The 25,007-nt window shown below is 39.7% G+C and overlaps 1 protein-coding gene across 1 annotated transcript; it reads left to right on the top strand.

Moving 5' to 3' along the window:
• The first annotated feature begins 1,113 nt into the window (after positions 1-1,113).
• IDH1 (isocitrate dehydrogenase (NADP(+)) 1) lies at positions 1,114-24,375 on the top strand. The gene is made up of 10 exons (XM_037849987.1): positions 1,114-1,271; positions 2,267-2,342; positions 4,846-4,988; positions 7,396-7,687; positions 16,445-16,550; positions 17,949-18,126; positions 18,893-19,044; positions 21,264-21,404; positions 22,091-22,253; positions 23,517-24,375. The coding sequence occupies exons 3-10, from the start codon at positions 4,867-4,869 to the stop codon at positions 23,605-23,607; spliced, it is 1,245 nt and encodes a 414-aa protein (XP_037705915.1). The 5' UTR covers positions 1,114-1,271; positions 2,267-2,342; positions 4,846-4,866; the 3' UTR covers positions 23,608-24,375.
• Positions 24,376-25,007: the final 632 nt, after the last annotated feature.

The raw sequence follows: 25,007 nt of genomic DNA, 5'->3' as shown, positions 1-25,007 counted from the left end.
ACAAGATAAGTTTGCAGTCCATCTCTAGCAAATGTTTAGGATTTGATAATGTCTTGTGATTAACTCACCTTGGTTCTGCTTAATTTCCTGATTTTTGTTCTCTTTGCCTCATTTTCCTCATCTGTATTCAATGTCTTTCACTTGCCATATTGTATGTATCTTTCAAGGTTGCCTAAATCAGCACCAGAACAAGGACAGGAATAAATGCTCACTTTTAGTAGTGGGAAAGGGGTAACAATGTGGACTTGATTTAATATGGAATAAAACTTACCATCTAAGGTGACTTATGGGCTGAGATTCGAGATGAAAATGCAAGCTCATACACCTCTGTAATCATTTCTACAGGAATAAATGGATGTGGCTGCTAATCTCTGTTCACCCACTTCCAAAATCAACAACCTATCATTTGTATACTTTTTCTCTTGGTTTAAAAAACAGGGCGTCCAAAATTCACCTTCGTTACCGTTAACGAATAACAAGCGGAGATTATTTATTATATGTAGTAATTGGAATTATATTTACAGAAGTCCTAAAACCCTAGTCATTGGTGGTAACGGGAATTATTGACTGTGGCATGCCTTCTTAGAGGACCCCAAGACGACCCCACACTCGCCTCGTGCGCCCTCCCTCTGTCAAAGGAGTCTGCACGTTGCAGTCTGCCGCACCACTGGGACGCACCGGGAAGAGGACCGCCTGGGCTACCACCTTCCGAGGTGCTCTGTCCCCCGTTTGTCTTTACTGCGGAACTGAAACTCACTCCGCTGAGCCGTACGTTCTTACAAAGCCCCGGGCACGCCCTCGCGGCACGGGGCCGGACCCCAGCAGGCAGCCAAGGATGGAGTCTTAAAATACCCGAGCTTGTGCTCGCCGCTTCCCTGCCTGCAGGTGGCATTCGCGTCCTTCCGCCCGGGGAAGCCCAGGGTGAGAAAGAACAGCACTTGCAGCCCCTTCCCCCACAGCAAGCTAGGGACGGGGTGCACCGCGGATCCCGCCCCCATGCTCGGGCCCCGCTCGCTTGTTGGGAGCGGGGGTGTTAGCGCACGGCGATTGGCGGCGCCCCAGGGGCGGGGCAACAGGAGGTGGGCTGAGGGGGCCGAGCCTGGGAGGAGACAAAAGCCGGGTAGAGGAAAAGCCCTTCCCACTGTCTGGATCCCCGGGTTTCTGCAGAGAAGATTTCGGAAGCAAACAGCTTGTTCCTCGTTGGGATTTCCTGTGTGCGCCTGAGTTTGAGCGTGAGTGGTTGCGGTGCCCCCGCACATCTGCTTCTGCAGGTAACCATAAGCTCCGAGGGGCGGCCCCGGCCCCTGGCTATTGGGGAAGGCTCTGAGTCCGCCGAGGGCTGGAGTGGGAAAAAGGAAAGCTCAGCTTTTGGACATGGAATGGGTGTTAGCGGCCTGGGTGCAAGGAAGAGCGTGGGAAAGAGGAAAGAGAGGGTGCTGGGTACCTGGATGGTAGAAGGCCCGCTCTTGTGTATGGGAGGGAGAAATCGGGCGGCAGAGAAGTTACATGCAATGACAAGTGGAAGACCAGGTCTGCAGGCGGAGAGAAAAATCGAGTGGTAAGAGATTGCAAGCACTCGCAGAAGATCGAATCTTGGCTGTAGAGGAAAAAAGCGTGAGGCGGTGGGGAGTTCGATGCCATGTGGCAGCTCTGGACTTGGGCGTGGATAGAGAACTCAGGCTGCGGCGGGGGATAGCCGAGACGCAGGTGGATGCAGCGGCCTGGGGTTGTAGAGGGAGAGAAAGAAGCTGTGTTCAGTCGGGTGTTCGCTGGGCCACCGCGTCCCGGTCAGGGGCGAAGTGAAAGGTAAGGGAGACAGGATGCTCCTGCGATCTAGATTACTGCACACCCCCGCTTGCTCCTGGCGCCTGAAGTTTAAAGGTCGCGGCACTGGAGAGGGAGAGGGCGGGTGTGGGGACCTGGTGAAGGAACCGAGCGGTCTTCGGTTGCAGCCCTCTTGCACAACAGCCACTAGGACTCCTGCAGGCCAGAGCCTGCTGGTCCCAGCGCGTCTCAAAGGACGTGCAAACCCGGCTGACGGACCTCGAACCCGGGACACTCCCGCGGGGGCGCCCACCAGTGTGTGTGTACAGACCTTAAGCCTGCAGACCTAAAATTGCCCTTTGCCCCACTGGGTCTAGTCAGCACTGTACTTTAAACCAGATAAACCGGGTTGTCAGGCATTAAAATAACTTAACTGAATGTTCCTGGCCAGGGATGTATATTGTATGGTAAGCTTTCAATTGCCCTTTTTGCTTTGTTTTAGGAGATAAATTTTATTCAGCTGAGCCTGCAAGATTGCGAGCTGTTGGGGTGTGATTAGGAGTTGTTTCACTGTAGAGGTGAGAATTAACCATTTCTCTACTGGACCTCCTTTTGTGTGGCTGTACTGAGTTTTATTGGTCTCGTGGGTGGGGACGGGTTATTGCAAGGGAATGAGTCAGGAATATTTCGAACAACAAATCGGAACTGCTTCCTTGTTTCTTTTAATCTGGTGTCTTGTGCAAGAGACTATTTTTTTGCCCAGAAATTATTGTAGTTCATGAACTCAGCTAAAAAAAAAAGGAAGTCTAGGAAAAGAATTTCGGAGGCAATGAAAATAAAATTAAGTAGGGTGAGCAGCTCTTTTCTTAAACTACCCTGTATTCTAGGTTTATTTTCTGAAATTACACAAGTGTGTCAGGAGCTTTCAGACTAAATGAATTGGTGCCTGTTGGGCTTGGAAAAGTGCTTCTTTCTGAAGTCAGCGTTAGGGTGGAGACAGAAAATCTAAGGAAGGGCAAGAGTGGAGAAGTGAGAGTCCAGTGGGACCTAACATCCATTCCATGTTATTCAAATCTAGAAGAAATAAAACAATGCCTTACGTTTAGAGCCAGGATATACAGTAAAGCTTCACTTTTTTAGCTAAAAAGTTGTGTAAAATGTAATGGAAACATATTTTGAGGAAAACTTGAAATGTTTCCATTATCCATTGAGATGTAGGAAGATTACTGCAGAAAATGTTTGCTTTAATTGAGAAGAAAATAGTGAACTCAAATCTATAATACAGGCTTGCAATTTTAAGTACAGTGTATGACTTTTTAACTATATTTGCCATCAAGAAAAAATAGCCAAGTCATAACTCTTGCGTAATACTAGGTCAAATGTAGTATCAAGACAAAGATAAGTTTGCTGCCTCCTTTTTGTTTTGGTTTAAATATAAGGACAGATGTGAAAGTGGGATCAAACATGACTGAATCATATACTTTAAGCTATAGTGTAAGTCATACTTGAAATTACAGATGAAAAGTAACTGTAGAGCACTCTCTCTGCCTGGGATCTGTAGTTGGCATTATGTATACATGATCATATCCAGAAATATAAAAATTCTAGGTTTCCATTGGTAGTAGCCTGTGCCTTTGTCTTCCCCATTTTCTCCCTTCTCCCAGTCCCCTAAATACCGTTAGTGCAGTGGTGCTTCGCTTACTTATCAATACCAGTTTGTTCATTTATTTTATTCTGGTTGGGTTCCAGATGGTTCTCCAGTAGTGGCCTCGGTTCCCTTCCTAAACACTAGTAGGAGATTCTAACTTTGCAAATTCCGGAAGTGAAAATGGGCCTGGGGGTTGGGAAGATACTCTGGCTTGTTGTAAGGAAATGAAGCGTACTGTCTACTAACCAGTATTTTTTTATTTAAAGTCCAAATTACCATAGACAAGTTTTTCAAGAGAGACTGCTTATATGCCTCTTATGTAATTTTTTTTAAAGTCAATTCTCTTTAACTTGTCCAGGCCTCAGCTATAACTTAAGGGGATTAAAGCAATTTGCAGTTGTATTGCTAGAAAAAAAAAGTTTCCATTAGAGCCTCAATGAGAAGGAATAGATTCCTTTAGTAGGTTTAGGGCCTTCTCTGCCTCTCAGGGGACAAGCACAGGACATGGCTTTTCTTTAAGCCTTACGGTTTCGCTTCTTCCAAACGTTCCACCCCTTGCCCTTTCTGAGAATCACAATGATTTGTATTCACCACCCCCACACCCCCTATTCCTCAAAGTGACACCTCTTTCTGGAGCAATTCCACTTCCCTGTGCTGCCCACCAGCGAACTATCCTTGCCCACAAACAACCAGAGGAACAGTCGAGTTGGGATACTGGGGAACGCTACAGGGGCATGGTTGGTTGGGGCAGTGGCTCTTTGTATACAGATTTCTGTAGATGAGACGTTACTTTTGTACATACCGTGACATCCCCAATGGCTATTATTGTCTCTACGAAAACTTAGCTCCACCAGGAGTTCTCCATCTTTCACTTTTAGATTTAAAGTTTCCTTGAGCATGGGCCACAAGATCCAGTTAACTCTCCTCAAGGGTAGTCATTTTCACCAGCTCAGCCTCTCAAAAGGGGAAGTCCTAGCACTCATCATTCTGCTACTCCTTGAGAGCCAGTAAAATGTGGAGTTGGATGGAAGTGTTCAAATAAAGATGATACTGTGGAAACATCTCATTTTATAAGATGGTTCCAACTGTTGAGAATAAGGTAATTAAGGGCTTGTTGCAATGTCAGGCTCCCCCATGCCCCAGCCAGGTAGCCTTGGGCAAGCTGTTTTTCTTTATCAAACTAAAATGGGAAGATAATTTCCATCTTACTGAGTTGTTGTGAAAGCTGACCTGGAAACCACATGAGATGCATGTAACAGTTCCTTGCACTGAGAAGGTACTCAATTCTATTGGTAAATGCAGTCATTATTACTAGCTCTTTAGGCAGTTGTGTTATTAGAAATTGTTCTTTTAGTACTCACCAAAATGTTTGTGTTTTGTTTCTACTTGCTGATAAAATAGATCACAAGACGTGTGTCTTTTTCTTTTTAAAGGTTTAGTTTATCAAAGTCAAAATGTCCCATAAAATCCATGGTGGTTCTGTAGTAGAGATGCAAGGAGATGAAATGACACGAATCATTTGGGACTTGATAAAAGAAAAACTCATTTTACCCTATGTGGAGTTGGGCCTGCACAGGTAAATGAATTACTCCTCCTACTGGTAAACTCAGAAGGCATAATCTAAATGATTGCAAGATGCAGTTAGCTGTTTTACATAGTTTTATATATCTTGTGAATAAAGCTCTTTTTTTGGAGGAGGGGGCTCAATATAGGAAGATGAAACTTCTATTGTAATTTTAAAATATTGTTAGAAAAACTGTACTTTTTGTTCAGAAGTCAAGAATTACGAGTGAAACAAAGTGATTTCCAAGCATCTGTTTCTTGTGAAGGTTTTATTTGAAATAAGTAGCACCATCAGTTGCCTAGAGCAATACAGTATATTATTTGTAGAAGAGAAAATATAGAGAATGTAGGAAATAATCAACTAAATATAGTTAATGCAATTTATCCTTTTGAGGTCCATTTGCTATCACTTTACTTAAATAGTCAATGAACTTATTTTCCCTCTACATTCTGTATCCTTTTCCTTTTCATGCAATTTTAGGACTGCAGTATCCCTTGAAGTTATTTAATCCAGTCTCCACTATCTGGGAGAGTTTCCTTTAAACCATTTATACCCTAAAGCCTTTGCCCTGTGTTCAAGGAGTTTGGAACAAATGTGAAAGTTATACATAATTCTCTCATTTTTCTTCCTGTGCACAACTTGCTTGTGCTGTTTGTACATTTGATCTAGGTAGAGACAGAATTTTTACAAGGGTGAAGTGGCTGAAGACTGACATGGTAAAATGTTGTGCAATACATTTCAGCCAAACTGTTGGCAACAATGAACGTGTTCTCCTCGACCAAGAATTATTCATCAGAACACGTCCAGAGGACCTAATATTTGTTTGGGTGTAGACTTTTAATTCACATGATATTATTAGACACCCTTTTTAATTGCTCTAAAATGAAGCTGCTAACAATCTATGTTGCAACAATGACAAGGAGTAAATACCTGCAGAATTTGACCAAACATATAGGAAATGAGGCATAAAAAATCTTCAAGTGGATTGAAGAAGCATTTATAAGCTCTCTTCTGTTTCAGAACTTTATATGGCAACAGGTATTCCAGAGAACTTGCACATACAATGGCTGCAAAGATGCATTGAGCTTCTTTACCCTGGAGGCATAAGAAATATTAAAGGGCAGTCATCATGCCTAGAAGGAAAAAGTCAGTGGGAATAATGAAATTTTGGAGGTTTAAAAATAATTTAGGTTGTTCCAGAATTGCTACTATTATTACACAAGTGTTTCTTTTTGAGGGGAATGGAATGGTTAGTTTGTTTTGTTGTATGTAGTCTAGATAGTGGGCAAGCCATTTGTTTGTTCTTTTCTCTTAGAAACGTTAAGAAGAGAAGCAAAAGTTCACTACCAAATGCTGGTAGATTCTTTTGGTGAGAAATGACTATTGGGAACATGAAAATGCTGCCCATGTTTGTTTGAGTTAGGATTAGACATTTGTAGATTTTCAGCTTTTCCAACACAAGAAGATAAGAGAATTAGTAGTTTTGTTAGATTATATGAATTAACTAAAGTTGGAGTTGTTTGGAAATATTTTTATTTGGAAATACATCAAGAGTGCTATCTCTTTGTTTGCATCTTGAGTATCTAAGGAAAGGAATGTATAAGAAGGAAAAAGAAATTTAGAGGCTTAATGATTCAGCAAGTTTTGAAAGCATTCTTTTCTTAAAAGCCTTGATAACAAAATGCATTGTTACATTATTGTACATACTTAAATAAAGCTCTACAATCATTGGCTGTGCTCTCTGGACAACCTACGTTCCTTCCAGCTCTGAATGACCTGCAGTCTGGGTATTGGTATGTGTTAAGCTACCACCCTCTGTTGTATACAAAGGCATTGGTGGATTCCATTACTGATCCAAAACTGCAGATTTGTTTCCAGAACAAAGTAGCCTGCCCAGGAATTAGGGAAAGGTTCATCTAATGCTTACTAGTGTTAACAAAGGTACTGACCGTCACATCTATAACTTCTGCCATTTTAATGGCAAAGGACAAACAATCCTTTAAGTCTCCCGCCCCTTTAGGGAAAAACAAGGTGTGCTTAAGCTTACATTTTTATGCTAATTATAGGGAAGGAAGCCACACAAGAGTTGCTGGTGTGCTGCTATTGCCTCTGTATAGTGAAAAGCAGGCTCAGAGGCAGAGTACAGTGGTTTCCATTCGGTTTCCTGCTAGACAAACTCCCACCACAGCACAGAGAGTCCTCACCTACCAGTCCAGCATCTCTTGGTTCTTACTTAGTTGGCAGCCATCTTCTGTGTTGAGGATGTGCTAATGCTAAAACTTCGGCAGACAGGTATATTTTGAGCCTTCGCTTTCTGCAGAGTGAGCTCTGTGTGCCATCACTGTGGTAGATATGGTAGTACTATCTATAATTTATTCATTTGTCTGAAAAGTTACACTTACAACTTTTCTCTCCCAAGCTATGATTTGGGCATAGAGAATCGTGATGCCACCAATGACCAGGTCACCAAGGATGCAGCAGAAGCTATAAAGAAGTATAACGTTGGCGTCAAGTGTGCTACCATCACCCCCGACGAGAAGAGGGTTGAGGAGTTCAAGTTGAAACAAATGTGGAAGTCGCCCAATGGCACCATCCGAAATATTCTGGGTGGCACTGTCTTCAGGGAAGCTATAATCTGCAAAAATATCCCCCGGCTAGTGAGTGGATGGGTAAAACCCATCATCATAGGTCGACACGCTTATGGGGACCAAGTAAGTCCTTTTGGCACTCTCTGATTTTGCTTATTCTTTTATCATGGCCTGTGGCTACCCAGCATTTTCAAATTATATGTGTTTTATTCTGATTTTTTATATTACTTCCATTAAGAGAGGTACAAAACTGAGAAACGTATACATGTCTATTTTGAGATTTACCTGTACTTAGATTTAGGTAGATACAGATACACTGTATCTCAACGCATGATTTTTCTCAAAAATGTTTTCTTCTTCCCTTTATCCTTTTATTAGGTTAAACTAAATGATATTGCCACTTTCATATTGGTTATTTCTTATAGTTGAATCTTAATATTTAGATCAGTGCTTCTCAACCCTGACTGCACAATAGGATCCCCTTAGGAATTTTTTGGTGTTTTTATTTGCTTTGTTGCCTTTTTTTTTTTTTTATGTTTCTGTTTTAATTCCAGTACCTGAGTCCCACCTTACACCAAGTGAATCTGAATTTTTGTGGGGTTCAGGCATTTTAGAGCTAATATGCAGACAGGGTTGAAAACCACAAAAAGATTAATTTGAACTTGTTTACTACATGCATAAAAGGAAAAAACTGACTCAGTAGTTTGAGAACAGTCTCTTTAAAACATTCTTTCCTGCTTAGGAAAAAATATATAGTTTCTGTACTTCTATACAAGTGTATCTGCCAAATTAAGCAGACACACTACAAACTAAACAAAATCTAAATTCTGTATTGAAACTAAGGTTTAAGACTTTACTAGAAAGCAACCCTTTAATGTCTTACAAGAGCCTTAAAAATGGTAGTCGCTAAGGCCGAAGTCCAGAGGCTTGGCTGTAACAGTCCTTGGAAATGGTTAGTGGCTGGGGTAGAAGGCTCATTCTCTCTTCCTGGCGCCAAGGTCACTAAGTCTTTCCTTGAGGTGTCAGTTAATTTTTTTCTGGCCCCAACTTTCCCTTCATCCTGGCCATCCCTTTCACAGATAACTCCGCAGAGGCCCAGGCCAAGGAATGTAGATGTATGTAGTACAGACTCGCTTCTCCTGGGAACACCACTCCAAGCATTTACAGATTCAGTGGTGTTTTTACTGTCCTTCTGGCTTTTTTGTTTTTGGGCATCTGTCACTTAGCATAATGGTGATTCTATTTATTAAATTCTAGATTGAAAATCCCAAACTTCAAGTTTATTCACTAATCGTTTAAATAAAGTATTTATGCTCTTAGACCTTGTTTTTTTTCCTTTTGAAAAATGGGAATAAATTACCAACCAGAGGGAAGGACTTTGTGTCAGATGTGTTCTGTGCAGATTGAATGTTTATTTTTTATTGTAATCTAACAGCTGTTTTGTAAACTGTCATTAGTTTTACTCTGAACAATCCTGACAGATAGGTGGGGCTGGCACCTGCCTGGTACCTGACTCAGAAAACATTCTAATCCAGTCACTGAAGAGGGTACAATGCATCAAAGACTTGAGGGTATCTAGCGTATGCCAGGCACATTTTTCCACTAGAGTAGGTCAGACCTGTGAGGGAGGTGGCTGACCTTGGATGACCCTTTCCTAAGGGTCATCAGCCTGTTGCAGCTGCTTCCGGAATGATTGCTTCATATGGACATGTCCTGGGCCCGATATTAGTAGCAATGCTCGCCGTGAAGAGAAAGGTCCAAGTGAGGACCAGAACCCAAGTCTCTTGACTCCACATGCATTATTTCCACTACATACAAGTTCCTTCCTTATAAAATCGATGTGTGAAATAACTGAGATCACGAGATGACACAAGTTAATCACTTAAAGCATCTGGCATATAGTAAGGAACCAAAAACCATTAGCTCTTTCATCTTCAAGAATTGTTATTATCTTGTGACCATTATTATTATCATCTCTCTATAGAAGAATTTGCTGACCCCAGTCCATGGTCATATCTCTTCCTCCATCAGCATTTTTTTCTTTGTTAGAGAAGTGGTAAGTTTACAGAACAATCATGTATAAAATACAGGGTTCTCGTATTTGCCCTATTATTAACAACTTGCATTGGTGTGGAACATTTGTTACAATTGATGAAAGCACAGTTTTCTAATTATACTATTAGCTATAGTTCATGGTTTAACTTAGGGTTCACTGTGTAGTGTAGGTCCATGAATTTTTTGTAATTTTTATTCTATTACCACTTGTATAACCTAATATTTCCCTTCTAACCACATTCAGATGTATATTTCATTGCTGTTAATTATTTCATAATATTGTGCTACCATCACCCCATCTATTACCAAAATACTTCCATTGTTCCAAATAGGAACTCAGTACATTTTAACTTCCCATTCCCTATCCCTACCCCACCCCCATAACCTTTATTTCAGATTCTGACTCTGAGTTTGCTTATTCTTTTTATTTCATATCAGTGAAATCATACAATATTTGTCCTTTTGTGCCTGGCTTATTTCACTCAACATGATGTCTTCAAGATTCATCCATGTTGTCACATGTATCAGAACTTTGCTCCTTTTTATAGCTGAATGTTACTCCCTGTATGTATATACCACATTTTGTTTATCCATTCATCAGTTGATGGACACCTGGGTTCTTCTGTCTTTGGACAATTGTGAATAATCCCACTGTGAACTTTGGTGTGCAAATATCTGCTCAAGTCCCTGCCTTCAGTTCTTTTGGGTATATACCAAGCAGTGTGATTGCCATATCATAAGGTAATTCTATAATGAACTTTGAGCAACTGCCAAACTGTCTTCCCCAGTTGGCTGCTGAGTGTATCTCATTGTGGTTTTGATTTGCATTTCCCTGATGGCTAATAATGTTGAACATATTTTCATGTACTTTTTGGCCATTTGTATACTTCTTTGGAGAGATGTCTATTCAAGTCTTTTGCCCATTTTTTAATTGGGTTGTTTGTCTTTTTTGTTAAATTGAAGGATTTCTTTAGATATTCTGGATATTATATCTTTATCAAGTATGTGGTTTCCAAATGTTTTCTTCTATTTTGTAGGTTGTTTTACTTGCATGATAAGACCCTTTGAGGCACAAAGGTTTTTAATTTTGATGAAGTCCCATTTATCTATTTTTTCTTCTGTTGTTTGTGCTTTGGGTATATAGTCTAAGAAACCATTGCTTAACACAAAGTTCTGAAGATGTTTCCCTATGCTTTCTCTAGGAGTTTGATAGGTCTTTGATCCATTTTGAGTGGATTTTTTTATAAGGTGAGATGTAGGTGTCCTCCTTTCTTTTGCAAATGGAGATCAGTTTTCCCAGCACCATTTGTTGAAGGGACTATTCTTTCCCAGTTGAGTGATCTTTTCCACCTTGTCAGAAATCAGTGGGCCGTAAATGTCAGGGCTGATTTCTGAGCTCTCAGTTTGATTCCGTTGGTCTACATGTCTTTGTTTGTGCCAGTACCACACACAAGGAGATTGTGCCTTTGTAATAGGTTTAAGATCGGGGAGCGTGAGACCTCCAACTTCATTCTTTTTCAAGATGGCTTTATGTATTTGGGGGCCCTTACCCTTCCATATAAATTTGTTGATTGACTCTTCCATTTCTGCAAAGAAGGTTGTTGGAATTTTGCTTAGAATTGCATTGATACTGTAATTTGTTTTGGATAAGATTAACATCTTAACAATAAATAGTATTTTAATACATAAACACAGAATGTCCTTCCATTTATTTAGGTCTTTGATTTCTTTTAGCAATGTCTTGTAGTTTTCTGTGTACAAGTCCTTTACATCCTTGGTTAGATTTATTCCTAGGTATTTGATTCTTTTAGTAGCTATTGTAAATGGAAATTTTTTTCTTGATTTCTTCTGAGTTTTCACTGCTTGCGTATGGAAGCACTGCTGATTTTGGGTGTTTGTCTTGTACCCTGCCACTTTGCAGAATTCATTTATTAGCTGTAGGAGCTTTGTTGTGGATTTTTCAGGATTTTCTGTATATAGAATCATGTCATCTGCCAATAGAGAAAGTTTTACTTCTTGCTTTCCAATTTGGATGCCTTTTTTTTTTTCTTTATTTGCTCTGGCAAGAACGTCTAGTACAACGTTTAATAACATTGGTGACATTGGGCATCCTTGTCATCTTCCTGAGCCTAGAGGAAAAGATTTCAGTCTTTCACGTTAAGTGAGATGTTAGTTGTGGGCTTTTCATATATGCCCTTTATAATGTTGAGGAAATTTCCTTCTATTCCTAGTGTTCTAATTGTTTTTATCAAGAAGGAGTACTGGATTTTGTCAAATGCCTTTTGTGCATCAATTGAGATGATTGTGTGTGTTTTTTCCCCTTCATTCTGTTAATGTGTGTGTTACATTAATTGATTTTCTTATGTTGAACCACCCTTGCATGCCAGGGATAAATCCCACTAGATCATGGTGTATGATTCTTTTAATATGCTGTTGGATTCGGGTTGCTAGTATTTTATTGAGGATTTTTGCATCTATATTCATAAGATATTGATGTATAGTTCTCTTTGTATCTTTTTCTGGCTTTAGTGTGATGGTGATACTTGTCCTCATAGAAGGAAAAAGGGAGCATTTTCTCCTCTTCCATTTTGTTTTAAAGAGTTTGTTCAGAATTGGAGTTAAGTCTTTTTGGAAAGTTTGGTAAAATTCTCCTAAGAAGTCATCTGGTTCTGGACTTTTTTTTTATTGGGGGGTTTTTCCTTACTTTTTCAATCTCTACTTAATAATTGGTTTATTGAGATTTTCTGTTTCTTCTAGAGTCAGTGTAGGCCGTTTTTGTTTGTTTTTTAAGAATTTGTCCATTTCATCTAGGTTAATCTAATTTATTGGCATATAGTTGTTCATAGTATCCTTATAGTCCTTTTTTATTTCAGCGGGGTCAGTGGTAATGTTCTTCTTTTCATTTGTGATAGTCGTTATTTATATCCTCATTTTCTTTATCAATCTAGCTAAAGGTGTGTCAATCTTTTGATCTTTACAAACAAGCAACTTTTGGTTTTGTTGATTCTATTGTTTTTTGTTCTCTATTTCATGTATCTCCAGTCTAATCTTTGTGTGTTACTTCCTTCCTTTTGCTTGTTTTAGGTTTAATTTGTACTTTTTCTAGTTCTTCCAGTTTTAAGGTTAGCTCTCTGATATGAAGTCTTTCTTCTTTTTTAGTATAAACATTTAGAGCTACAAATTTCTCTCTGAGCATTGCCTTTGCTGCATCCCTAAAGTTTTGATGTGTTGAATTTTCATTTCCATTTGCCTCAAAATACTTCCTAATTTCCCTTCTGATTTCTTCCTTAACCCATTGGTGGTTTAAGAGTAAGTTCTTTGATTTCCACATATTTGTGACTTTTCTGTTTCTCCTTCTATTACTGATTTCTAGCCTCATTCCACTGTGGTCAAAGAAGATACACAGCATCAGTTCAAATTTTTATTTTATTGAAACTTGTTTTGTGACGTATGATAAGTGATCCATGTGCATTCATGAAGAATGTGTTTTCTTTTGTTGGGTGAAGTGCTCTATGTATGTTTAGAGTATCGTTCAAGTCTTGTATTTCCTCATTGATCTTCTGACTAGATGTCCTATCGATTATTGAAAGGGTCTCTAACTAATAATGTCGAACTGTCAATTTCTCCCTTCAAATCTGTCAGTATTGGCTTTTTGGGGTTCTGCTATTAGGTGAATATATGTTTATAATTGTTACATCATCTTGTTGAATTGACCCCTTTATCAGTATATAATGACTGTCTTTGTCCCTTGTAACTGTCTTCAACTTAAAATCTGTTTCATCTGATGGTAGTATAGCTACCCCAGCTCTCTTTTGATTAATACTGGCATATTTTTTCCCATCCTTTCACACTTAACCTACTTGTGTCTTTGAATTTAAGATGCGTCTCTTGCAGACAGCATATAGTTGGGTCATACTTTTTTATCTGTTCCCTCAGTCTCTGCCTCTTGACTGGAGAGTTTAATCCATTTATACTTCAAGTCACTACTGATAATGCAGGACTTTCTTCTGATGTAAGTCAGTCATAATTTGTTTGATTCTCATTTCTTCTGTTACTGCCTACTTTTAAATTTATTTGCTTTTTTGTGTTGAGTACCTTCTCTTTTCTATCTGGATATATTTTTCATGTATTTTTCTTGTGGTTACTGTGGGATTAAAATTTTACATCCTAAATATATAAAAATCATATTTGGTTTGATACCGTCTTGATTTCAATAGCTTACACATATACTTTTCCTTTACCCCTCCATCCCTCCACCTTTTTTTGTACTTGTTACTGCTTATGTCTTTGTGTGTTGTATGTCCAAAACAATAGATTTATTGTTACTTTTAATGCATTTGCATTTTAGCACCTGTAGGAATTAGGAAGTGGAGCTACATACCAAACAATACACTACAATATTACTGGCATTTATAATTACCCAAATGGTTACCTTTAGCAGACATCTTTAGTTCTTTATGCCACTTTGAACCACTATCTAATGTCTTTTCCTTTCAGTCTGAAGAACTTTATTCCTTTAGCCTTGTTTGTAGGACAGGTTTAATGGTGATGAACTTCCTCAGCTTTTGTTTATCTGGGAATGTTAATCTTTCCCTCAGCTTTGAAAGAAAGTCTTGTAGGATATAAAATTCTTGGTTCACTGGTTGTTTTCTTTCAGCACATTAAGTATTTCAGCCCACTGCCTTCTCGCCTCCGTGGTTTCTGATGAGAAATCAGCATTCAATTCTAATTGGGATTCCCTTGTACATAACACATTGTTTTTCTCTTGCAGCTTTAGGAATTCTACTTGCCCTTTGCATTTGGTGGTGTGATCAATATATGATGGGGGATAGTTTTCTTCATGTTTATCCTGTTTGGTATGCTCTGGGCTTCTTGGATGTGCATATTCACATCTTTTCGCTAGTTTTAGGAGGTTCTCTATCACTGCTTTGAATATTCCTTCTGCCCCTTCCTCTATTCTCCTTTTTGAACTCCCATAACGCATATTATGGGACACTCCATGGTGTCCTGGGGTATATTAGGCTGTTTTCACTCTTTACAATTCTTTTTTCTTTCTGCCCTTCAGTCTCTGGCTCATTTCAAGAGCCTTGTCTTCAGGTTCACTGTTTCTTTCTTCTGCTTGCTCCAGTCTGCTCTTGAAACCCTCCTGGGAATTTTTCATGAAATGAAAACTGAAAGTTATTATGGTCTTCAACTCCAGTAGTTTTGTTTGTTTCCTTTTTAAAATTTCTATTTCTTTACTAAGATTCTCATGTTGCTCATTCATTGTTTTCCTGATTTTCTTAAGTTTTTTCTTTGTATCTTCCTTCATCTCCTTGAGCGTGTTTAAGATTTTTTTTTTTTAAGGCTTTGCTTGGTATGTACACATTCTTGTCTTCTTCATTGGCGTTTTCTGGATTTTTGTCCTCTTGGGATGAGCCATCATTTCCCATTTCTTTGTCTGTCTTGTATTCCTTTTTTGCACACTACATTTTAATATTTTAAAATGTTAATTCTGAGATTTATTCCCCAAGATGTGCATTTCTTGATTTTGTAACCAGCTGGTGATGAGACAGGTTTTCTTGAGCTTCAGCCCTCCCTCCTATCAGGAAGGTCCCCTTAAGGCGAATGCAGCCCTGTCTTGCCTTCGGCTTGCCCTTGTTAGTTGGAATTACCTTCTTCCTCTATTTCTCAGGAGATAGACTTCCCTCTCCCATGTGTTTAAGTAGGTAAGGCTTCATCCCAGGCTATCGGCCTCTTTAGTTGCTTATACTTCTTTCCTTGTCTCAAGCTGCTTTCACCTGGAAGGCAAATTCTGGTAGGAGTTTCCCAAGTTAGTCTTTCCTAGGGAAACAGGGCCAGGGACCCACAAAGGGGGCACCGACCAGCTCCACAGTGCCCTGGGGAGGGGATCAGGAAGAACTCCAGGAGCTTCTTCCACAACTCCCCAAAGCTGATCTTTCTTGACCTGCCCAGCAAATGCAGCTCTTGAATTCGTCACCCACCTAGCAACTTTACATCTCCCCAGCCCCGCTCTGTCCTGGACAGGTTGGGACAATGGCCAACCTCAGAGCCCTGCGCTCTGTGATAGGGAAGTTGCTAATCAAAAGCCTTGATGCTCACCCCTGGTCTTGAGAAGAGGAATTTTATGTCCCTTTGAGCAGCAGACCTGCCAGGGGCTAGACCGCATGGTGGCCTGCTGGAAGCGTGGGGAATGGGCTCTAGTAACTGCCACGTGGAGAGAGCAATTCACTGGTCTTTAAATTCCCTGGTCCTTACCTTAATTTGCCAGCTTCTTCCTCCTACTCTTCCCTGTACGTTGTACAATGTTCTACTGACTCCCAAGTTTCTACATAGTTGTTTCAGACAGTTCTTGCCTGTTTAATAGTTATTCTGTTGGAGGGACCCGATCCTGGAGCTTCCTACCCCACCATCTTCGCACAATCCATTTGATCCTGTAGCATTTTAATCTGTTCCCCTTCTGACATTTTGAAAGCTCTTATATTGCTTTTTCTCACATGTCTGTCTTTAAGTTGTAAGCTTCCTAAGAGCAAGTACTTTATGTTATTGTCTGTCCTCTCCATATCAGTGCTCAGAAAACTGCTCTTTACAAAGTAGTCACCCAATAAGTATTTCTTGATTTTTAATGTGCACTCCCACTAACTAGCTTTGGTGACTCTCTGAACTCTAAAAAAGAGAAGACTGGGCTGTATTGCCCTGTTCATTGATTGTTTCCAACTCTGTGTTCTATATATTTTTTTCCTTTATAATTCCTTTTGGGATATTTTTCTTCTCTTAGTCTTAGGGCATTGCATTTTCTTATAACTTTTTTTTCCCCTTGTGCAGTACAGAGCTACCGATTTTGTTGTTCCTGGACCTGGCAAAGTGGAAATGATTTACACACCGAGTGACGGAACCCAAAAGGTGACTTACTTAGTACATAACTTTGAAGGTATGTATAATTTAATTAGGAGTCACGTATTTTGTTTTGGTTTCTAATAGATCATTTTGACAGTATTGTTACTGGTTTTCTAAAGGTAGTTGTGTGGCTGCCTAAAAGTACGACCTATATCTGCAGTGTCTCTGCAGGACCCAAAATCTAACTTAAAAAGTAATTAGCTTCGATTCCTTCCTGTTGTATGGATAAAGGCACAAAGGGGATCAGCCACTTAATTGGAAGTGTATATAGGCAAAGACTATAGGTAATTATGCATTTCTCTTGAAACATAGAGGGAAGGTTGGCAAGAATCTGTGCATGAATTGTATAAATTAAACATTAATAACCCAAAATGATCTATCATATAATCCTGCCCTTTGCTCTGGTAGGGTTTGTATTTGGCCCTTTCCTAGGGGTCATCAACTTTTTGCCATTGCCTCCAGAATGATTGTTCAAATGGTCAAGTCTTGAATTCATTATGGGTTATGTGTTTGCTGTAATTTTTTTCTTGCCCTTCTAGGTATTTATCCTTTGAAAGTAGAACATTTACTTTTTGCCTTTTCTTCCCCAGCCATCCTGCTGCTTCAAAGCCCATTACGGCAAAAGCCACCCAAAAAATTGTTAAAGAATCACAGGACCCTCTTTCTCCACTATTGAAGTTCTTAAATGTATGCACACAAACCAAAACACCCAGACCTACCTAGCTGTTGTTTTCCTTGTCTGCTGCAAGTACCATTTTTTCGGATTTAGCTCTGTCAATTTCAACACCTTTCACATTCTGAGCTCAAGGTGGTCCTGGGCAGTGACATGGATTCAAGTTCTGTCTTCCAGTAATAACAGATTTCTACTAACAACAATTGTGAAACACCAGTGATTACGTGTAGTGTAACTATTTTTATCAATTACAATAGGAACTTCTACTACCCTCCAGGGAATTAAGAATTTTCATTCAGTGTTTGAAAGGCAAATTTTTCTCAATGACTGTGGATCAAATGTACACCTAAATTTTAAAATACATGTTAGAAGTTTAAAAAATTATGTTAAAAACAGTTTAAGAGTTAGTCACCTTGTCTTGAGAGTGAAAAACAGAAAATGATTCAAATCAATGGTTTTGATATATCAGTTTCTTCAGAATCCTAAAGACCATTTGTTTTTCTCATTCCTATTGTCCTTTCCAAAACAAGTTTGAATGTCTTAGCTAGAACTGGCTTTGTTCCTATTATTTACCTTAGGAACTCATGGACTATTCAGGTTGGAAGCCTGCCTGGGATTTTTGAAGTCGGGGGTCAGACATGAGAATGGAGAATTGAGTCATTTGACAGTGGTGGGACAGCTTTAGTCTTGTTATGACTGTACTCCATTTACCTTTCTCCTGTTTTCTCTAATCTGTCGTCCCCCTCCCCCCCCCGCCAGAGTGTGGTGGCGTTGCCATGGGGATGTACAATCAGGATAAGTCCATTGAAGATTTTGCACACAGTTCTTTCCTGATGGCTCTTTCTAAGGGTTGGCCTTTGTATCTGAGCACCAAAAACACTATTCTGAAGAAATACGATGGGCGTTTTAAAGACATCTTTCAGGAGATATATGACAAGTAACTACGGTTCTTTTTTCCTTTTTCTTTTTTTCTGAAGTAAGCTGTTATTTGTGGTATAGATTTGCATTCTTATCCTATTAGTGATAGAAAGTTCTAATTTTTCAAGTGTGAGTTTGAGTCAGGCCTGTTTCCATTTTTTCTGAAACCCATTATTTTTTTAATGATTTAAAACTTTGCCTTTGTGCAGTTATTTGAACTTAAGTCTAAGTTTATCATAACTTTGGCAATGACAAGCGAGCAAATGTTGACTTTTAAGATGTCATTACTCCCTTTTAGGTGTAAGTATTCAGGCCAGGGCTCAGATTTTAGAAGACATATCTTTCCTGAGACATTTTGATTCTTCTTGCTGCTACCCATTGATATTGTCTAGAGCTGTCCTGAAATACATCTTTTTCCTGAATGATACTAAGCAGCAGAAGAGTCTTTTTGTTCCTTGATTACATCTCTAATAAGCTGAATCTCAAGAATATAATCAGTAATGTTTTGAAAACTGTGGAAAAAAGTAGTAGTTGAAATACTCTACTGTCTAACTTAACTCTAAAATCTTAACCTGCAAGGTGGGTGAAATTGCTCTTACAGATGGGGTAATTGGGGTTTCACAGCTAGAAAATGATGGGCAATGATTTGAGCTCCATGACTTGGATTCCCAAGTTCATGCCACTTGTACTAAAAAATATGGCTTCCTATCCTCCCTTTTGGAGGAGCAGATGAAATTCCTAATGACTAATTTTCTTCTGGTTCTCTTTCCTCTCTTGTTTCGTAGGCAGTACAAATCTCAATTTGAAGCCCAAAAGATCTGGTATGAACATAGGCTCATCGATGACATGGTGGCCCAAGCCATGAAATCAGAAGGAGGCTTCATCTGGGCCTGTAAAAACTATGATGGTGACGTACAGTCGGACTCTGTGGCCCAAGGTAGGAGCCAAGGATCAAGAGGAGGCCAAGGTTGGCCTGCAGCAGCATAGGTTGCGGGTGGGGGGGTGGGGGGGGTTGTTATAGCCCATTGTAAAAGTCATGAAATATTAGACGTTGCAAGGCATCCAAGCCCATCTTCTCATCTGATGAATAAGGAAATTAAGCTCAGACAAGGGAAGTGATTTTATCCAGGATCACACAGGGTATTACTGAGTGGACTGAGACTCTAAGTTTATCTCTCAACCCTTTTCCAGAGCTGAAGTTTCAGAGCCTCCATTAGGTATCCCATCTGCCTGATGGAAAAAATCCCTTTCCCTGCTTTTATTTTCCCTCTGGTGGGAATGTAAAAAGCAGGGCACCCACAGCACCCAGGCAAGGGCCCTGTGTTGTCTAATAACCAAGGGGCTCTCGTAAGAGCACATTCACCTGGCAACAGGTACTAATTGTGCTCCTGCCGGACTTGAAGCCTTTTCACTCCTTAGCTTTAAACACAGAGGAATTGTGCAAAGAAGCACATTCTCCTTATCTCCCCAGCACCAAGTTGCCCTTCAGTTTCATTTACCCCATGGTAGCTGTGTAAATTTGACTCTCCCTTATGAATGCCTGTGTTAATTCTGGTTCTGTTTGCTTTTCTCCAGGAAATTCAGCGTTTCCTTTGTCTTATGAAAGTTAAGCATCTCCTTTCAGTTTGAAAATTAGTATACAAACCCAGGGAAAATAATGTACATCAGATGAATGAGTTGTTCAACTCTCTTTACCCTCACTCTGTTTCTCTAACTCCTCACAACCATTTGTGCTGAATGCAGTAGAGAGGAAAGACATGACTTTGTGATGGTTCCAGGGCAGATAAGGAAAACTATGCCTTATAATCAGTTCTTGGAAAGGGATCCCAAATCATTCCATTGTTTCCAAATATCCTCAGGGCCACAGGAGTATCTGCAGGAATATTTCAAATGTAAAAGTGAAGTTCAAAGGACTGTGAAATAGGAGCTGTGTAGTACATTGTCCAGTCATGCACCGGTAAGAGGTCAAGCCAAGGCTCTGGCCAAAAAGCCTGTAGATAAATGTTACCTCCAGGCAGTGAAACATAAGAGGCAGAGCTGTCCTCATGTTCATTCTTCCCACACCAGATATTTTGCTTATTTCCTCAGATTTGACAATGTCACCAACTAGTTCCTCCTGTATTAATAGATAAATTCCCCATGGGTATGACCCTGAACTTCTCTAATCAATAAATACTTGTTTGAGTGTCTACTAAAGCTTCAGGCCAAAGGATCTACTGCAGAAATTTCTAACTATATTCAAAGATGAGTAAAAAATAAAATAAAATTATCGTTAATCCACTTACTCAAAGATAGTGGAGTTGATCTCAGACCAAACAAAACAAAACTGCAACCTATCATAAATTTACATTATTAATTCAGCAGTTGTTATTGAGAGGTACCAAAGAGAAAATGTTTTCTTTGAATTGAAGTGTAAAGTAGTGAATAAAGGAGAAAGATCATTCGTATAGACTTAAAAGTTGTAATGTGGTTCTCTGAATTGGAAAGCATGTAATGGAATTGTTTGGTTGGGGTTGTTAAAGAATAAGGAAGGGCAGGTGGAGGTTCTCCAGTTCGTTCATCCCATCCTGTTTTCACCTGCCTTTTCTGCCCAATGAATCTATGAACAGTATGAGGGCAGGAGACAATTCTTATTAGACTTTATTTCCCCCAAAGGGCAGAGAGTTACAAAGGGCATAAGAATAACAATAATATGTTAAGCCCTTACTCTGTGGCAGGTACTATTCTAAGAGCTATGAATATATATTCTTTTCACATATATATTTGTGAATATATGTGTATGCATTTATTTCTCATAACAACCCAGTGAGGCAGATGCTTTTATTATCCCCATATTATGGATAAGAAAACTGAGGCACAGCAGCTTGGAAGTCATAGAGCTAGAGTGGAGTGCAGACAGTCAGACCCTAAGCCCTTGGAGAGCAAGAGCCTCTAAAACAGTGAAGAAAAAGGGCAGCCTTTCCAGACCCTTTGGCTCTGAGGTCTGAAGTGGTAGCCCTGCTTCCTGAAAAGGCATAAAAAGTAGGGATGACTCCACGGGCCAGTGCTTATTTTGTTGACCAAGACCAATCAAAATTGTGTCATTTGCTCTCATCTCTGAGAGCCCCCTGCTCATTACACAGCCAAACCCAGGGCTCCCTGCTCTGCCTCTTGCAGGTTTTGGCTCTCTTGGCATGATGACCAGTGTGCTGATTTGTCCGGATAACAAGACAGTGGAAGCAGAGGCTGCCCACGGGACTGTGACACGTCACTACCGCATGCACCAGAAAGGACAGGAGACATCCACCAACCCCATCGGTAAGATGCTGTTTACTTCTGCATTGATTTCTGATCAGAGTGGAGATCTCCAAAGGGATCTTCTTCCTTTGCACTCTGTTTCGTGTACAAAGTCATCACCAAGTTGCTGGTTTGTTCTACTTATCAGAGCTATTGTAACGTGCTTCTTGAAACATACATAATATATGCGCTTTAATTTTGTGGGATACTATACATTACAGAGAAGAGTGTTAGCAACAAGCATTTTCCTTTTCCTCTGGTACAGCGAAATCACATTAGGCTAAGAATCTGAAAGCCACGTGGGTAGATTCTTCCAACAAGGTTTCAAGGACAGCACTTTATAAAGATTACAGCCTGGAAAGAGAAGACCGATATAGACAAGATACAAGAGACTGACCTTTTCCAAATTAGTAAATGCCTTAAGCTTCAAGCCTTAGTACAAGGCTCTAGAAAATATGTTTTCTTAAAGCTATGATGATACCCAAATCTTTTCCTTTACAAAAAATGCAGATTTTTTAAAAGTTGCTATTTGGTAGAGTATTTCCATCTCTCCCAAATCTAGTAGCCATGTGGATAGTGAAGTCAGCCACCTAGACAAAGAGCTATTCTATTTTTGTGAGCTGTGAAATATTTTGGAATCTCTATGATTGGTATGATTAGAACATACTTTTTTTTTTTTTTAATTTTCTTTTTTTTTTTCCTTTTAGCTTCCATTTTTGCCTGGACGCGGGGCTTAGCCCACAGAGCTAAGCTTGATAACAACAAAGAGCTTGACTACTTTGCAAAGGCTTTGGAAGAAGTCTGTGTTGAGACCATTGAGGCTGGCTTCATGACCAAGGACTTGGCTGCTTGCATTAAAGGTTTACCCAAGTAAGTATAAGATACCCTAAACTTTGGTCACATTACCACTTCTCACTAAGCTCAACATGTGAGTATTTTTTGGAATTACATGAATTGTTCTTCATGATCTAGTTCAGGGGTAGGCAAATAGTATCTGTAAATTGTCAGATAGTAGAAATGTTGGGTTTTGTAGGGCATACAGTCTCACACCTACAAAGCTACTCAACTCTGCTTCTGCTTCTATAGTATGAAAGCAGAGATAATCTATGAACACAAAAGGGTGTGGTGGTATTCCAATAAAACTTTGTGCAGAATACCAAGTTGCAAGAAGGATTTGGCCCATGGGCCAATCCGTAGTTTGCTGACCCCTGATCTACTTGGCAGTCATTGAATGACAAGATTCTTTTTAATTTTAAGAGGACAATTATAGACAGAAACAAAGGGCTGTAGAGGCTGTTTCATCCCACTCTTTATTTTCTTAAGTATCTGTAACCATCAGTCAGATATCCCAGAGCCTGTGCATTGCACAGAATTTTTCTGAGAACATGGTAGCCAGTGTCCCTGCTGCTAATCAGAGACTCCTCCCCCAAAGTCAGAGCTGGTTACCACAGTTCACCTCAAAAGCACAAATACCATGTCCCAACTGGTGTGTCCTCAGAAATCTCCGTTAGGGCCAGTATGCCCCAGTAATGGGGATATATTCAGTCACTACATCTTATCTTAAATTTGTGGCAAGAATACAGTGTTTGAAATGTTCTTGTCAATATGGCACATTTGTAACCTATTTGAATAGGTACCTATCAGCAGGATTATGTTAACCAGCCCACCTTCCTGGTAGAAATAAGAGCATAAAAACTTTTTATGGACCTGTGACCATTTGTGGGAAGATGGGTACAGGCATGCTGTACCTTGAATAGGTTTTGTTCTTTTTTTAAGGATAAGAGGCAAAGAATGGGATGATTTCAGTTTTCAGTCTCCAGGCATCAATCTGAACTGAGCTCTTAATAATTCACCCTTAAAGCTACATGGCCATAAAAGGTAGTGGATGTGTGTGCGGATGAGCCTCCCTGCAGGCTGCCTGTAGAGCTGAAGTCCTGACACCTGGCCAGCCCTTTGAACCTGAGCGCAGTCATGGTCCATAGATTTGCAATTTGTTAACCTTAATCAGTTTTCTTCCAGAAACAAACAAAATACTATTTTAAGTACCATTTCTAGAACTTTTCCTCTACTTGTTACCATATCAGAGACCAACTAAATGTCCTTGTTTTGTTTTTTTTTTTCCCTTTCTATTAGCGTGCAGCGTTCTGACTATCTGAATACATTTGAGTTCATGGACAAACTTGGAGAAAACTTGAAAATAAAACTAGCTCAGGCCAAACTTTAAGGTCACACCTCAGCCGAGGACGCTACGGTTTCTTTTTGTTAACTAGGTCTACTGGTTTACATTTTTCTGTATAACTCTCAAGGGGTAAAGTCAAAAATCAATTTTATAATTTGTTTAGAAACCCGAAGTTTATCTTTTCTATAAGTTTACAGTCTTTTTCTTATGCCTACATTGTTACCTTCATGAATGTGGTAAGGGACTTTATACTACTCGCACTTTTTCTCATGTTCAGAAATAAATGACCAAAATCAAAAGTGCTTGTTCTAAAAGGGTAAATTCTAGCCACAGTACTGTTCCCTAAAACACGTGTAAAGTAGAAATTCATTCCTTTCCCTGCCTTGTTCCATTACGAGAGATGGCTCTGTATAGGAGGCAAACATGATCTGGAACAAAGCACATGTGTGCAACTAAAACATGTTGAAGACACTTTGTAGTCATTTTTGTAAAGAGTTCCTGTTGACTCTTTTGAAGATGCTGAATATTTTTGAGGCCACAAGAGAGTTTGGAATCCATATAAGTACTACCTGGAAATTTGTCTTCTGTGTTTGTCCCCTCATCTCCGGTGACCTGAGTATTATGCTACCTTCACTAGCATATTTCATCCGAGTGCAGTAATAGAATCTGCCCCTTTTTGGAATTCCACTAGTCTGTTTGTTTCTTTTATATAAATGTAATTTTTCAGATGTTTATGTTCAACACTATTTTAGCCCTGTTCTTCATCTGAACTGTTAATTTTAATTAAAATTAAGTGCTAATATCTGTTAGAAATGTCTGTTTTTATTTATCAAGTTTACTCACTTGAGATGCCAAGCACCATGCAAGGTCCATGCCATAGGAATATGATTAAGAAAAAGTCTCCCTCAAGGAGTTTACTCTGGGGGCAGGGGGCAGTGGGGGTGCATAAAAGTAAACACAAGGGTGGATCCTATGGTGAAAGGGGAAGAAGACCAAAAATAGAAATAAAGAGATTATTAGAGAATGTTAGGGAATAGATTCTATGCACATGCTAAGGAGTTTTAAGCATTATCTTGTAAGTTAATAGGGAACCAATGAAAGCTTTTAAGAGGGAAAAGGCATGATCATATTTGCATTTAAAAATGCATTTAAATACACCCTGGGCAGCTTTTCTAAAGAATGGAATGGGGGTGATGGGCACCTTTGAGAAAGACCAGTTAAGAGGCTATTGCAGTTCTTCAGATAGGAAATAATGAAAGTGAACTGGGACAGTGGCACTAATTAGTGGGGCTTAGTGGTACAAACAAGATACCTGGTTGAGGGAGAGGGGCAAGCCAAAGAGGTTTCAACCCAAGTCTCTGACTTCACGCCTGGTAACACTACATCCAGGACACAGCCTTGGGTGGGAGGCTCCAGTGAGCTTTTCTACTCTTATACTGCAAAGA

This window comes from Choloepus didactylus, chromosome 9 (genome assembly GCF_015220235.1).
Source record: "Choloepus didactylus isolate mChoDid1 chromosome 9, mChoDid1.pri, whole genome shotgun sequence".
NCBI lineage: Eukaryota > Metazoa > Chordata > Mammalia > Pilosa > Megalonychidae > Choloepus > Choloepus didactylus.
The sequence above is the reverse complement of the archived record's forward strand: the minus strand, read 5'-3'. Positions and strand labels throughout refer to the sequence as shown.

Coding starts and splice junctions, on each gene's coding strand:
- IDH1 (XM_037849987.1), top strand. CDS start 4,867: ATGTCCCATAAAATCCATGGTGGTTCTGTAGTAGAGATGCAAGGAGAT. Junction 16,551..17,948: donor CTTAGTACATAACTTTGAAG/GTATGTATAATT, acceptor CCCCCCCGCCAG/AGTGTGGTGGCGTTGCCATG. Junction 21,405..22,090: donor GACATCCACCAACCCCATCG/GTAAGATGCTGT, acceptor TTTTCCTTTTAG/CTTCCATTTTTGCCTGGACG.